General features: G+C 44.3%; 1 protein-coding gene across 1 annotated transcript; it reads right to left on the bottom strand.

Annotated features, from left to right (window-relative positions):
- Positions 1 to 799: 799 nt before the first annotated feature.
- LOC136653116 (vomeronasal type-2 receptor 26-like) lies at positions 800 to 5,152 on the bottom strand. The gene is made up of 4 exons (XM_066630039.1): positions 4,313 to 5,152; positions 2,706 to 2,933; positions 2,318 to 2,444; positions 800 to 1,701 (listed from the first exon to the last, which is right to left on the bottom strand). The coding sequence occupies exons 1-4, from the start codon at positions 5,150 to 5,152 to the stop codon at positions 800 to 802; spliced, it is 2,097 nt and encodes a 698-aa protein (XP_066486136.1).
- Between the last annotated feature and the right edge of the window lie 10,275 nt (positions 5,153 to 15,427).

A 15,427-nucleotide genomic window follows, 5' to 3' on the forward strand; every position in this document is an offset into this window, starting at 1 on the left:
GAGGAAAGACTACAGCGTTTGGGTCTCTTCAGTCTAGAAAAAAGGTGCCTGGGGGAGGACATGATTGAAACATACACAATTATGCAGGGGGTGGATAGAGTGGATAGAAGGATGTTCTTTTATCTCTCCAGAACTAGGGGACATCCACTAAAACTGAGTGTCAGAAGAGTTACAACAAAAAAATATTTCTTGAAACATCCTGGGAAACTCCTTGCCACAGGATGTGGTGATGGCATCTAGCCTGGATGCCTTTAAAAGGGGATTGGACAGATTTCTGGAGGAAAAGTCCATCACAAGTTACAAGTCATGATGGGTACGTGCAACCTCCTGGTTTTAGAAGTAGCCTACCTCAGCATGCTAGGTACATGGGGTGGCACCAGGATGCAGGTCTCTTGTTGTTGTCTTGTATGCACCCTGAGACATCTGGTGAGCCTCTGTGGGATACAGGAAGCTGGACTAGATGGTCCTTTGGCATGATCTTATGGGGCTCTTCTTCCGTTCTTATGGTTACAGCACTCAATAAAAGGAAGAAAATTTTATCTTGGCACTACTGGTAAGAACATAAGTAAAGTTAATGGGTACAGGGGGCATGGACAACAGCAGATAACTGGATCCGTGGATACGGGGGGCACTCGTATGTCTCTTAGCTTTCCTTCCATTCACATCGCCACATAATTATAGAAATGCTGTTAATAGAGTTTTTTATTTCCAGTGAGTAGGACAGGATTACAACCTTATGGAAAACAACGGACTTACTTCCCTGAGTAAAGAAAATAACACCATTGTCCTATTTAGTTTCCTATTTATTCCTCCATACTAGCTGATCCTTGCTATTTAACTCAGGTCTCAAAACAATTATATAACATTTGGGGGAAAAGATACAACCCAGTAATCCAGCACTGGAGGCCAAGATGGAGACAATCTCCACAGCCACCATAGATTTTCCTTTGGTGCTCACGTACGTGGGAACAAAAGATACCCAAACACTGCAAAACACTAACATGCTGAATGTGATGAACTTGGCTTCATTAAATGTGTCAGGCAACTTCCTAGCAAGAAAAGCCACAATGAAGCTGACAATCGCCAGAAATCCCAGGTACCCCAAAACACAGTAAAACATAGTGACAGACCCTTCATTACATTCCAAAACCATTTCTTCAGCAAGGGAGTGCGTGTTAACATCTGGGAATGGAGGTGCAGTACAGAGCCACACAGTGCAGATCCCTACTTGAATCAGGGAACAGAAAAGAACCACAGAGTTTGCCAGTCTCTTCCCCACCCACTTCCTCATCCTGCTTCCTGGCTTGGTGGCCATGAAAGCCAGAACCACAGTGAGGGTTTTTGCTAGCACGCAAGACACTGCTACTGAGAAGATGATGCCAAAAGCCATTTGACGTAGAAGGCAAGTCATGGAATGAGGCTCACCCAGGAAGAGCAGTGAGCAGAGGAAGCAGAGCAGGAGGGCGATGAGCAGAGAGTATGTGAGATCCCGGTTGTTGGCTTTGACGATGGGGCTCTCCTTGTGTTTAATGAAGATTCCAAACACCACAGCTGTGATCAGAGCAAAAGCTACAGCCAAGACAAGCAAAGCTATTCCCAACACATCTTGATAGGAGAGGAAATTGAAGGCTTTGGGCAAACATTGATCTTGGTCTTTGCTCGGATACTGATCTTCTGGACATTTGAAACAATCATTCATATCTTGGGGGGAAAAGGAAGATTCCAGGTAATAGATTTTTCTCTACATGGAAAGCAACCAGGGCTGGCTTTAAGCCAATTGCACGAATTACTCCCAGTTGGGCCCTGCACTAGGGTAATCTACTCTAGTCTTGCATGCAATTTGATATTAAAATGCACTTAGATCCATTTGGTTCATTAACTCTCATGCACTTTTTAAGCACACATTTTGATTGCTTTCCATTCTACCAAAGAGTTATAAAGTCTACAATAAATCTTATTTATATCTCAAAGATTCTACAGACCTCGACTGTGAACATGGGACCCTGGAAAAAATGCTTCCAATTGGCCACCACAGTTCCTAAAGTCAGCCCTGAAAGCAATAAAAGGATCCAGTTGCATTGCCTTCACAATACAAAGCTACAGAACATCAACAGACATTCTAAAAGTCAACATTCATTGAGACACTGATTACATACAACAGAAACTATGATAGGACAATGTCCAAATATATGTGCTAGGTGCTTGTGGTCTTCCAAGTTATTCACATGAGATACTTTAATGTACGGAGAATCAAATTCAGCCAAAGATACTGTACATGCTCTTAACTATTCATGGAACTGCCTGCTATTTCTCCTACCCATATGATCTGAAATCTTCCCTTCTGGACATGGAGCACAATCATAGCAACAAAACGGCTCTCCTTCCTTCTTCTTTCTGCTGTATCCTGGAGGGCAGTTGTTATTACACACAGCAAGGGGAAGCACCTATATGAATAAAGGTACAATGAAGTATTGAATTCATTTTCTCCTAGCTCTCTGCCATTACATGGGAAGGATGTCATCACAGGGGAGGTCAACTGCAGGATGCAGCACACACCCCATTGGCATAGCTGTGTCAGTGCTCAAAAGTTGGTTAGGATTTGGACCTAGGCAAAGGAATTCACTCAGCAGTGTGGAAGGGACTACCAAGCAACCAAAGAGGAACACTTTTTCCAATTTACTTGGTTACTAGAAGTCAGATCTCACCTGATTAAACTTGCTGTGCCATGTGATCATGTCTTCATCAATGCTGAACGCTGTGCAAGGTGTAGCCTGTGGATCCATCCTGCCCACTTTCACTCTTACAAAAGTTTGATTTGGGAAAGTCACCCAGTTGATGATATCAAAGCCAGTGGCCAGTTCACCTTTCGCATTAAAAGAGATGGTGTCTCCAGCACTGTTGTTGAATGAGACGCTTCTCAGAAAAGCATGAAGCTAGATTGAAAGAGGCAATGGCATGGAAGAATAAATGATGAAAAGAAAGAAAGAAAGAAAGAAAGAAAGAAAGAAAGAAAGAAAGAAAGAAAGAAAGAAAGAAAGAAAGAAAGAAAGAAAGAAAGAAAGAAAGAAAGAAAGAAAGAAAGAAAGAAAGAAAGAAAGAGGGAGTTTCTGGTTCTCCATGAACAGGTGTTCAAGTATTGGTGTGATGATTGGGAGAGAACACTGCAACCCACTCTGCAATGATTTGAGGAAGAAACATGGCACTCAGCCCATGTTACTGACCTTCCTGTGTCCCCTAGTGTTCCTCTTAACAGGACAAAGAGCAGCACTTCTGTTACCAGGAAGGCAGACAATCCAAAAACTGGAGCTACCCTACTTTACCCTACTTCCCAGTTGGTTGAAGCCCAATAACCAGTGTCCTTCAACCCAGAAGTCATTTGCTATTAGAGTGACCTAGGAAGCCACTGGTCTACCAACACCACACTTCTAGTGCACACATAGAGGTTTATAACAGGGGAACACCAACAGCAGCCATTTAGAAGCATTGCTGCTATCAAACATACCTTGCTGGATCCAGCAGAGGTCTTTGTGTGCTGCTCCTATTGGCAGCAGAGACAAGGCATGGGTGAAATGGGGAGGAGGGCAAAATAGGGATGGATTGAGATTGGGAAGGGGGCAGTATTGTTGGCAGAGATGCTGCTTATATCCTATCCCACTTCCCAACATCAGTCTGCCTTCCTGGGTCCATTTGGACTTCATCAGCAACATGGCTGGCACAGATCCAAGTAACCTATGCAGATAAGTGGAGGATTACCCCTGTGCAAGAGAACAAATGTTCCCTTACATATTTAACAATTTAAATGCTTCCTAAATATTGCGACTCTCAAACATCTGAAGTTTACCTTATGTGGCTAATAACATTAAGCAAGTTTGGCCACCCTGGCAAGACAGTTTCTTAATTAGCCACAGTTCCTTTGTTTACCTCAAGGCGATGGAAAGGTGGTTAGCAATTCAAGATAATTTTTGTCATTGCTGGAACAGAACATGCAGCAGTTCAAACTATCCAGCTCTTTATATAAGAGTCTGATGTTTTGGTATTTTACCTTTCAGATTGACTAATCCAGAGGTGGGAAACTTGAGTCAATTCCTTCACCTTTGCCATGAACAGATGGATGGCCTTAACTAATAGACAGATGTTTCTCACTCTGAACAAAGCTATTGCAAGTAAAAATACTTACATTTTTTAGATAAGTCATGATAAAATCAAAATAGCTGACCATATGAACATTAAAAGCAAGCAAGGGGGCTTGTTATGTTCTGATTTAGTGCTATTCATATATTGACTGGTTCAATATATAGTTGCAGCTTGTTACCTGCCAAGGTAACTGACTGGGGGATTTGAGGCTGTGTCCACCCCCAACTCTTCTCCTGTGTTTGTGTCTACTCGGGTTCATAGCGTGCAAAGCATGTGCTATGGCATGGACAGCATTGTAGATGCTGTAGCTTTGGGCAGTCATGCTCATTTCAAAAAACGTTCCAGGAAGGCTCTCCAATTTCTCCATGCCACTACATCTGTCCATTGTTTCATCATCCTCTTTGGAATCTGGTAGTAAACAGACAAATGCCTGTTTCCAGAAGACCCTCAGAAAGCCATCTTCTCTTGGCCAATGAGAATTTCGAATATGGAGGAAATTGTGGAATCCAGGCACCTCATTGGAATGAACTGTCAAGGATAAAGCACCATGGAAGATTTCAATGCGCAAACCTCTGTAATATGTTTGTGAAGAGAAATCCCACTCAGATGTCATAGTCCACACTTTACCCATGATGGTCTCTGTTGTATTTTCCATTTGTGCCATATATAGGAACCACTTTAAAGCAAACATAACATGAGTGTCCGCATTTACCACAAATACTTTGACTTCGTTAGCATCTACAAAAAGAGTCACATTTGCTCTGGGTTTTTCAAAGAAGTCCTCAATTATATCATCAAGGGAAGTCAAATTTGGTAGCATGTCAATGAAGGCAGGACAGATGCCTTTCTCAGCAAGCATTGGAATCAGGGTCTCCACAAAGCTTTCTCCTTTGTCATTATTGAGTGCAATGATCCCAACCCACGTCCATTGGAAATAAAGAAGCAGCTGGACTATCCCGGTGTACTCATGTCCTACATTGGGCACCATTTGATACATGGAAGGGCTCTCATCCTTCATCGTTGGAGTAAAATAGCAGTATGTGACCTAAGCAACAGTGATGGTTACTTTCAATTAGTCAGAAACATTTAAGCCCCTTCAAACAAAGTTGAATATGTATCATAAAACGTTTCCTATATCATAAGGTTTCTTAACCAGATACAACATTCATAGAAGTTTAAATGGCATATTAATGCAAGGAAATTTACGTGATGCTATATGCAATACAAAACATACCTTAGCACATTTTTAGACCAATCCTATCCCCTGCCATGCTATAGAATTCAGCCACACCAAAATCATTTTTATTTACCTACAGGTAAACCTACAGGCTGCCTATGATTTTCTTTGAACATACACCAGCCATTTTGGTGATGTATGTCTGAGAAGTGAAAATGGACAGGGAGTTATTTAATAAGACTCAGTGTGAGCAACTGCCAACAGATTCATCTCCTCCACCCCAACATGTCCCAGTTCCCCCCCCCCAACATGAACCATTACTCCCCCTCTCCACCCTGCAGCCCAGAAGCACACAACAGCATGTCACATTTCACAAAACCATGGGCAGCCCAATCTTATCAGCCAAAGTGGCTACCACTATAGCTAACAGGTGCTGGGAAGCCACCAGAAGTCTCCTCAGGGAACTTTTGTTTCCTTCCCCTGAGGAATGCCCCAGCCTGGCAATGGGTCTTCTCACATCTTCACTGGCTATTTTATGGGTGCAGCTGCCAGATCCTCTGCGTCAGGCCTTCTGGTTCAACATGGAGTTCACAATCTGGCAGAGCAGGGCTCCGCCAGTCCCCCCCGTCAGGCTGAGGTGCCATAGCATGAGTTCTGGCAATGCAGCCTGGTGATAGAGTTCAGCTGTGAATTAAACAAGGAGAAGTAATTCCAATTATGAGTTTCCAATTAAGAAACAATGAATGGCTGATTAAAATGAATTTGAGCTATTATCTGTACAAAATGCCTGACATTCAGACATACTACAGCTGAAACATCTTTGCTATTCTCCAAATACAGGTGCAGCCTATTTATCCACAAATTTTTTATCTGCAGATTTGTCTCAACGCGAATGGGGTGGGGGAACCAAAAGTCACACACACCTTCACCTCCTTTGCTCTGCGCTGGCATCTCACTCCATTTCCAGGCAGCCCAAAACACTGCAAAAAGGCTCTGCCTTGCCCAGGCAGGGAAATAGCCCTGGAGCCCTGGAAGAGGTTCCCCTTGCAAAGGAACAGTAACACTCCTGGAGCCCCTGAGTCAGCAAAGAGGCTGAAGAGGGGAAGGGGGCCTGAAAATATCTGCAGCCAGAACACATGCAGCAAGGTGGAGCTCGCGCGCTTGTGCTCAGGGAGTGTTTACCAAATTCACCCCCATTGAGATGGTGCAGGCAATCACCGACACAAGCAAGCCTTCCCACCAAGCAAAGCATGAGATACAGCCTACAATCCTCTCCACACTTTCCTGGCAGTAAGCCCCATTGACTACAATGGGGCTTTCTTCTGAGTAGAAACACATAGGGCTGGACTCTTAAAAGATCAGCATCCCATGTGAAAGAAGCTGGCAATGGGGAGGGCTTACAGAGCGGAGGGGAGCAGATTGATAACAGCTGCCTTAGTTTCCTTCCCTCTGGAAGTGTCAGGCTGCAGTGTATTTGCGTAACTCTATGGAATTTAGCACAATGCGTTTTTTCTTAATCATGCCGAGTGACGGAATGGGACTAATGCAGATAAATAGGCTCCACCTCTATTCCTTGAGTGCTCTGCTATGGCAAGAGAACAGTTTTGCTCTTTAGAAACCAATTCTGGAAAAATATATTGGAGTTGGGCATAGAGGGTTTTTCCTGATTTTTGCTTTCATTCTCTCAGATTATAAAGACTAACCCCCCAAAATTTCTAAGCACTATGACAGAACTGCAATATCGGCTTTTGTGTATTTTGTCTTTCAGGGGAAAAATCAGGAAGAAATGTCTATTTATGCTAATCAACTTTATATCCTTCCATTTATCTGCCTCAGAAGAAAAATGCTAAGTTACAGGACAAGAGTCAAAGATACTCTCTCACACTCACTCACCCACTCACTCATCATACCTGTGGAATCTTAAAGAGGTTTAAGATGATGGCTATGTAGTGGGAAGTTTCGGAATCAAGCCCCCCCAATGACAGCAAGAAGATTTTTTGGAACATCACAGATGTAGTTGGGGACAAGCTTTTTCAAGCTACAAAGAAGGTTCAGAGTGTTCTGGTACGTCATTTTTGCATTAAAATAGCTGTCATGGATATGGAAGCCCAGAGTGACATTGGGTAAAATGTTGGGGTTGTCATTGATCTCCTTTGTCGCAAATACCAAGGCCAGAACATGCTGATAGTTCTTTGTTGTTGCGCTAAGACAAGAAGTGGATGATGCATGAAATCAATATTCTGCATTTAAGTAACTCTTGGCTAGTGTTTATGGGCTACTAGAAGAGAATCAATTTCATAGCATAATAGCCTGAAAATCATTCAAATTGCACATATCAACTAGACTGAGCTGTGCATATTTTCACAACCATATAGAGAAATGGAAAAAAAAATAAACTAAAATGTTTTCTTGTTTACAAGATTAGACTAAGGGTCTCCAACCCAAGAAAGCAGGTGCAAGGCAAGTCTCCTCAGGTATAAGCAGGTGGAGCAGCTGTGGTGCTTTTCCATGAATGATGGGGCAGTTCTGCCTCACCTGCCACCCCCACACTGCACACCCCTGGTGAAAAGGTGGCTGTTGAATGGACGACAAGCCCTGTAGTGATAATGCAGAAAAAATGAAGAAGAAACAGATATGTTTTCTAAAATGAGCCCTTGTCCTTTCTGAAATAAGAACATACTGAAATAAAGAAAGTGACAAGGGTCATGTAAAACGATGTGCGTGCAACAAACGGAGGCATACATTTATGGCTATAGGTTTTCATATATGATGAAATGGCTATAGGTTTTCACAATGATGTCTAAGGGATCATTTCAGATTTCTCACATGATGTTGCGAGTATTATCTACGTTTACATAGTTCTATAATCTATTGCATATCATGCAAAATTTTAAAAAAATCCTTACACAGGTTCAAAAATAAAGTTTGTCGTTGGATGTTTTGCAAAGGAAATGGGTTCAATCATGAAGATGATCTGAGAAGAAATCCCACCAATTATGTGGTCACCTGCCTGGTAATACTCATGTGGGATATGCAGGGCATCTCTCATGTTGCACATAGAAGTATTTCTCTTGCATTCTGTTTGAAGCAGAACGAACAATAAACACAGCAGCAATAGCAATTTCATCGTGATCTGGAAGACTTGATATCATGAGGCAGAATCTCTTCTATTTATCTCATGATCTTCTCACACTGGTCTAATTACATCGGACCTTCAGTAGGTCTTGAATCGTCTGCTGAACGGATGTGAAGCCTGCCCTGAAAAACCTAAACAGAAAACTATCCAAAGTTTGAAGGTTCCATCCCTGCTTTTTCACAGAACTCCACTCCAGCACTGAATGATAACTGAAGTCTTTGACACACATTTTCACATGTGTTTATTGATTCTGCCAGAAGCCTTGGAAGATAAATCCACATGGGCTTCTGAATGAAAGATGATTAATCACAGTTGTTTGAGATAATGGCAGGGTTCACAATTACTGCCTGAAATAACCATGTTCTCTGTGGCAACATATTCAGCAAAATCTTCCAAGAAAATACGTTGCATGTTATCACAGCTCTTCTCTGTTCTTTAGTTCAAACCCCAGCCCTAGGGCCACTTGCGGCCCTCAAGAACTCCCAGTCTGGCCCGCAGGGGGCCCCCAGTCTCCAATAAGCCTCTGGCCCTCTGGAGACTTGCTGGAGCCCACGCTGTCTGTCATAATCAAGGGGGGTTTGGAGACTTAGGGCTCTTGGTTATTTGAACCTTAAAGCTCTCAAGGCCCCTTGCCCGGTAGTACTGCCACCACCCTGGACTTGCCAGTGACTCGGTCCAGGGACACTGAGACCCTCTAGACTTAGCTAGCCCTTGCAGGCATTGAGCTCTTTCTTAATTAAAGCCTCAGTCCTCAAGGTACTAGACCTCAATGAGTACTTGGTAGCTTGCTGAACGGCTAGGCAGGATTCTGAACCTTTGTTCCCAATAGACAATGCAGCAACGTAGTAAAAGATATTTTGGTTTATTAAGTACATAAGGTTACACACTCTACAATAAGGCAGCAAATGCTAGAGGCATAAACATCTAGGAAACATATCAGCAATAAAATAATAAAGCTAGCTGGCTATCTCTATTAATACCTATCTCTCACCTGGGTCACCCTTTGCAGATCACTTAGCTCCAGGGCTACCTATGGGGACAGGTGCCCATGCTGGACAATGGAGCTTACATGCGTACAGGTCGTTGCACCCAAGACTCTCTGTCCAAGAGGGAACAACCACACCCCCTGGGCACTCCTTATTATACCTTTATGCTAATATCACTAAGGTGACTTCATAATTATTAGACTGTCCAATCAGAACTTTTAATGAGCAGAATCTTCTCAAAGTTGGCCTTGTTGCTAACCCCTCATAGTTCTTCTCCCTCCCAACTGAAGATTCACAGCTGCACTCAATCACCCCTGATAAGGAGGCTCCTTGTCCACTTTGGTGCCAAGCACTTTAATTGGTCGTAATTCTGTTATCTGTCCTTTCTGGCCATCAGAGGAGAGACAACACATTCCTTTCCTTTTGTTTTATTACCCACATTCCTGCAGCTGTGAAACTGCTAGCAACTTGCTCAGTTACACTTTCTTAGTTTGGTTCAGGCTTCTAATGCCAACTTAGGCCTAACTGGGATTTATTCATGACACTGGCTCGACACAACTGCTCTCAGCATGACGGCCAACTGTTCAACCTCTTGTGTGAGCTGTGGGACAAGGGCTCCCTCCACTGCTTGCTGTTTACGTCTGTGATGCAGCAGCTGCAGAGAAGGAAAGGCCGGTCTTGCTTTGTGCAAGGCCTTTTATAGGCCTTGAGTTATTGCAAGGCCTTCATTCATTCATATAAGTTCCATCTCTAATATATTCATTATGTAAATTTATTCAAATTTGAAATATAAATTAATTACTTTTCCCCTCGGCCCCTGACACAGCGTCAGAGAGATGATGCGGCCGTTCTGCCAAAAAGTTTGGACACCCCTGCTTTAGTTGAACAGATGAGACACACCAGTGGAGTACCTAGCATACTTGACATTTGAGGCCTCCCACCCGCCCGGGCCACTGGAAGCCTTGGGTAGTACTGACCTCTCTATTGAGACCCCCCAGGAGAAACCAGGTCTACCCAGCATTCAAAGTGGCTGGTGAATATGGCCTCTGCAATGAGATCCCCCCTCCCTGGTGGAAGCCAGATCTATCTGCTACTTCAAATGTCAGATAGACCTGGCCCCTGCCCCATAGATTCCCCTGTTGCATTCAAAGCAACAGCAAAGTTGACACCCTCTTATTGCTTGCACCTGGGTTGAACCACCCCCACCTCTCCGACCTTGGTACATGTCACGGGTTGAACCCTGGCCTGACTGGTAATTTACTGGCTGCACAGTATCAGGCCTGAAGCCTTGGCCAAACCAGGAGTGCACAGCATCCTGGGATCCTTAAGCTGATGCAACATCGGGTGATGTGCATCAGGAGATCTCATGTGAGTGTGTGTGTGTGTGTGTGGCAGCAGCAGCACAGTCAGCATGACTGTGCAGTAATCCTCATGCTGTGATTGGCTGCAAGAAATATAAATGTCCAGCAGAGGCAAGCAAGTATGTGGGAGAAGCAGAGCATTGTGAGCCGGAGGCTACGTTGGTTGGAAGAGTGGATCGTGTACCGTTGTACTACTTGGACATTGTAAATATCTGTACATACAGTAAAGGAGGAGTGTGGTGGATGACTTCTGCCTCTGAGTCTTCCTTGTCGCTGGGGGTGATTGTGGTTCGGCCATGAGGCACAGAAACGTCAAACAGCTGTGCACAGCAGCTCGTAACAGTACAACACTAAGGGCACAATTCTAACCTATTTTCCAGTGCCTAGGTAAGGGCAATGCAATTCCAAGGTAAGGGAACAAACATTACCTTACCTTGAGGAGACCTCTGTCACTATTCCCCAACTGTAGGATGCAGCACTTGCCCCACCGGCACAGCAATGCCAGCACTGGAAAGTTGGTTAGGATTGCGCCTTAAGTCGCACTGACATTTAGGATGTAGTGATGCAACTTCAGTTGACATCTGCCTAATAAGGAAGCAGAGAAGGACTGGAAATAGTGTACACTTAAGTAGCAGCATCCTAGAATAGCATAGTTTATGCTAAATAGAGTGTGTCATATCCAAAGAAAGTTAGCTATGACATAGCACCATTCAAGTCATGTGACACCATTGTCCTGTGAGTCACTGAGAGCTTTACTTCCCAATGTCCTTCCTGCATGCGCCTCTCTGACTTAACGGCTCAACTAAAGGCAGAAGAAGGGAAGATGTCAAATGAATCTTCAAAAATCTTACCCAAATCTTTCAAGGGACTTTCCCTCTGGCCAACAAAAACATATACACTCCAGCAATATATTGAAAATATTTAGTAGAGCTCAATCATGTTAGTAGGTCAGAGGAAAATCCCACCATCCCACAATGGGGCTATCAAAGAAGGGTCCACGAGTGAGTGAGTTCATACTTTCAAAGGCAGCAGCAAAACAATAAACTAACTACATCCATGTATTACATGTTGAAATATTCTAAGTTCATTGTGCAAGATAGCTATTTAGATCAGCCATTTTCAACCACTATGCCATGGCACATTGGTGTGCCACAAGTGGTCCACAGGTGTGCCACAGGAATTTGGAGGAAGGTCATTTATTAGTAGGATCAATGGGGGATGTGAGCCCCCTACCAGCAGCATGGTGTGCCTAGACATTGTCGAAAGACTGATGGCATGCCTTGACAATTTTAGTGCTTAGTCAGTGTGCTGTGAGTTGAAAAAGGTTGAAAATTGCTGGTTTAGATGGACAAAGTGTCCTACTGCATCCCAGACTCAAGAACCGCACTTTGTAGGATCACTTTTCCGTCCACATGGGTCCAGCCCAATCAAATAATTCTAAATTCTGCACTTTGTAGGATCACTTTTCCATCCACATGGGTCCAGCCCAATCAAATAATTCTAAATTGTGCACTTTGTAGGATCACTTTTCCGTCCACATGGGTCCAGCCCAATCAAATAATTCTAAATTCTGCACTTTGTAGGATCACTTTTCCGTCCACATGGGTCCAGCCCAATCCAATAATTCTAAATTCTGCACTTTGTAGGATCACTTTTCCATCCACATGGGTCCAGCCCAATCAAATAATTCTAAATTCTGCACTTTGTAGGATCACTTTTCCGCCCACATGGGTCCAGCCCAATCCAATAATTCTAAATTCTGCTGAGTCATGACTGACCACTCAGCTGCCAGGGCATGTAGCGCAGGTGCTGGATTAACTCCAAATTAATAACACCTGGAGATTGTTCTTGTAAATCCTAGATCATCAGACAACCCCAATAACAGCCACCTGTGAAATCACTCCTTTCCAGTTCCCACCTGGTCAGCAGCAGACCTACCATAGACGTCCCTGGGGCAAAAGCCCCAGGCGCCAACCACCAGGACCCCATGGGAGCCTCTCTGAGGCTCCCGATGGGGGCGGAAACTGTGCTTCCGGTTTCCCGGAAGCACAGTTTAAAGTGTCAAGGAACCTCACAGAGGTTTTTCTGATGCAGGTGGAGGTCATGTGAGGCTCCATGAAAATCAGGTGAGGGGGTGGCTTTTTGAGCAGGGGGGCGGTGACAGCCCATGGGGGGCGCCATCACGGACCTTTGCCCCAGGCACGGGGCTGGGGAGGTCTGCTGCTGCACCTGGTAACTTTTTCACCTGGCACCAGAAATGGCCATTTTATTCTTCTAACCAAATGGACCCCTGGCTCTCTGGCTAACTTCAGATCATTTCACATTTGATTTCAACTTGGCCCTACAGCACGGAACTTAGGTCCCAATTCTAGCCAACTTTCCAGCATCTGTGCAGCCACAATGCAGCCCCGAGATAAGGGAACAAATGTTCCCATACCTTGAGGAGGCCTCTGTGACTGCCTCCCACCACAGAATGCAGTGCATGCCCCATTGGCATGGCTGTACCGGCAGTGGAAAATTGGATAGGACTGGGCCCTTAATCATTTCAAAGTTCCCAGATATCCCAAAACAGAGCATCTTCAATTCAAACAGTAGTCCTCATTTCAAAGCAGTATTCCCCATTTCCATCCACTGTGATACTACAGGAAGACAGAGGGGGAAATTTAAATAAACACATAGTTTTGAATTTGTTCAGTTTCTCCATAGATTAGATTTCATGTAAGTAAATGCTTGGATAGAGAGAGGGAGCCAGGATCTGGAATATGCTTTTACATAGTTACTTCCAGATTCACATCACTACTGCTGAATATTTTTAATACAGACTTGCCAAATTCCTATGCTCCTACTTACTTCTCAGTACTAGTTGGGCTTTGGTATTCAGCTCAGGCCTCAGAATTATTATATAGCATTTGGGGAAAAAGATACAACTCAGTAAACCAGCACTTGAGGCCAAGATGGAGAAGATCTCTACAGCTACCATGTACTTTCCCTTGGTGCTCAGGTAAGTTGGAACAAATGACAACCACACACTGCAAAACACCAACATGCTGAAAGTGATGAACTTGGCTTCGTTAAAGGTGCTGGGCAACTTTCTGGCAAAGAAGGCCACAGTGAGGGTCACCAGAGTCATCAATCCCATGTAGCCCAGGACAGAATAAAACATGATGACGGACCCTTCGTTACATTCCACCACAATCTCTTCAGTCAGAGAGTGCATGTCCAGATGTGGGAATGGTGGGGCAGTGCACAGCCACACAATACAAATTCCTACTTGAATCAGGGAACAGGAAAGAACAACCGAGTTTGCCATTCTTTTCCCCAACCATTTCCTGATCCTGCTTCCTGGCTTGGTGGCCATGAAAGCCAGGACCACAGTGACGGTTTTGGCCAACACAGAAGAAACAGCCACTGAGAAGATGATACCAAAAGCTGTTTGTCGCAGAGAGCAAGTCACTGCCCGAGGCCGGCCAATGAAGAGCAAGGAGCAGAGGAAACACAAGAAGAGGGATAGGAGAAGAGAATAGGTGAGCAGCTCATTGTTGGCTTTGACGATGGGGGTGTTTCGATGCTGAATGAAAATTCCTAGCACAGACATTGTGATTAGAACCAGAACCAGAGCCAAGACAGCCAAGGTGATCCCCAAAGGCTCTTCATAGGACAGAAAGTGAGGAACCTTAGGAAGGCACTGATTTCTCCCCTTGTTCGGATGCTGATCTTCTGGGCATTCAAAACAATCATCCATGTCTGCAAAAAAAGAAGATAAAAATGTTGGTCCTGGCTATTGTATCCTAAATAGGTTAGTCATGACTAGCTCTAGCTTGTTCTCTAAGAAACTTAGGGCTCAATTCTATCCTCTAACCTGTATCCAGCAGGGTGGTGGATTGGAAAAGGCAAAGGAACGTATTTCCCCTTCCCTCCCTGTAAGGCTCCCACTCACCAATCTGTTTTCTCAGACCTGTGCCAGCTCTTTAGCTGCTGCATATCCAACAGAGAAAGGGGATTCAAAAAGGAGGGGGCACTATCTAATGCATGCCACCAGATTCACCTCAGGTGGAGGAGGGTAGAATGAAGGGGGGAAGAGGTGTAACAGGGCATGTGAGGGTGGAACGGTACTGGACAAGCCCAGGAGAGGGACAGGATTGTTAGATGAGGTCTCCACCATATCCTAACCCCCTTCCTAGGCCTGCTGGCCTTACATGGGGTTGGTGCTGATCGAGGAAGCCCCATTGGGCAGGCTGGGGCTTTATCCAGCATAAGGGGACAAATGTCCCCTTACACTGAGTAGACCTCCAGCATCTTCCTAACCTGCGCTGGATACAGTGTAGGTCATGTGGCCCCTCTGTGCCAGCACAGGTTAGGATTGGGCTGCAAATCACACAAATTGGTTTGGGCTAATAGATGGTAAATCATTTAGGCAAGGGAATTCTGATGAGCTCACTTTGGATAACTTTATACATTCAAGTGGGTCTTAGGAACATGTGTCTTGACTTTCAGGTGAGTGATATTATGGTTTAGTGTAAGTCATGCTTTGGGGTATAACATTTGCATTCTGGAGAGACCAATTCAGTTTTGACTTGGTATAACAACCTTTCTCTCTGTTTTCTTTTTTTCCCTTTGGCTTTTGATTATTGAC

This window comes from Tiliqua scincoides, chromosome 5 (genome assembly GCF_035046505.1).
Source record: "Tiliqua scincoides isolate rTilSci1 chromosome 5, rTilSci1.hap2, whole genome shotgun sequence".
NCBI lineage: Eukaryota > Metazoa > Chordata > Lepidosauria > Squamata > Scincidae > Tiliqua > Tiliqua scincoides.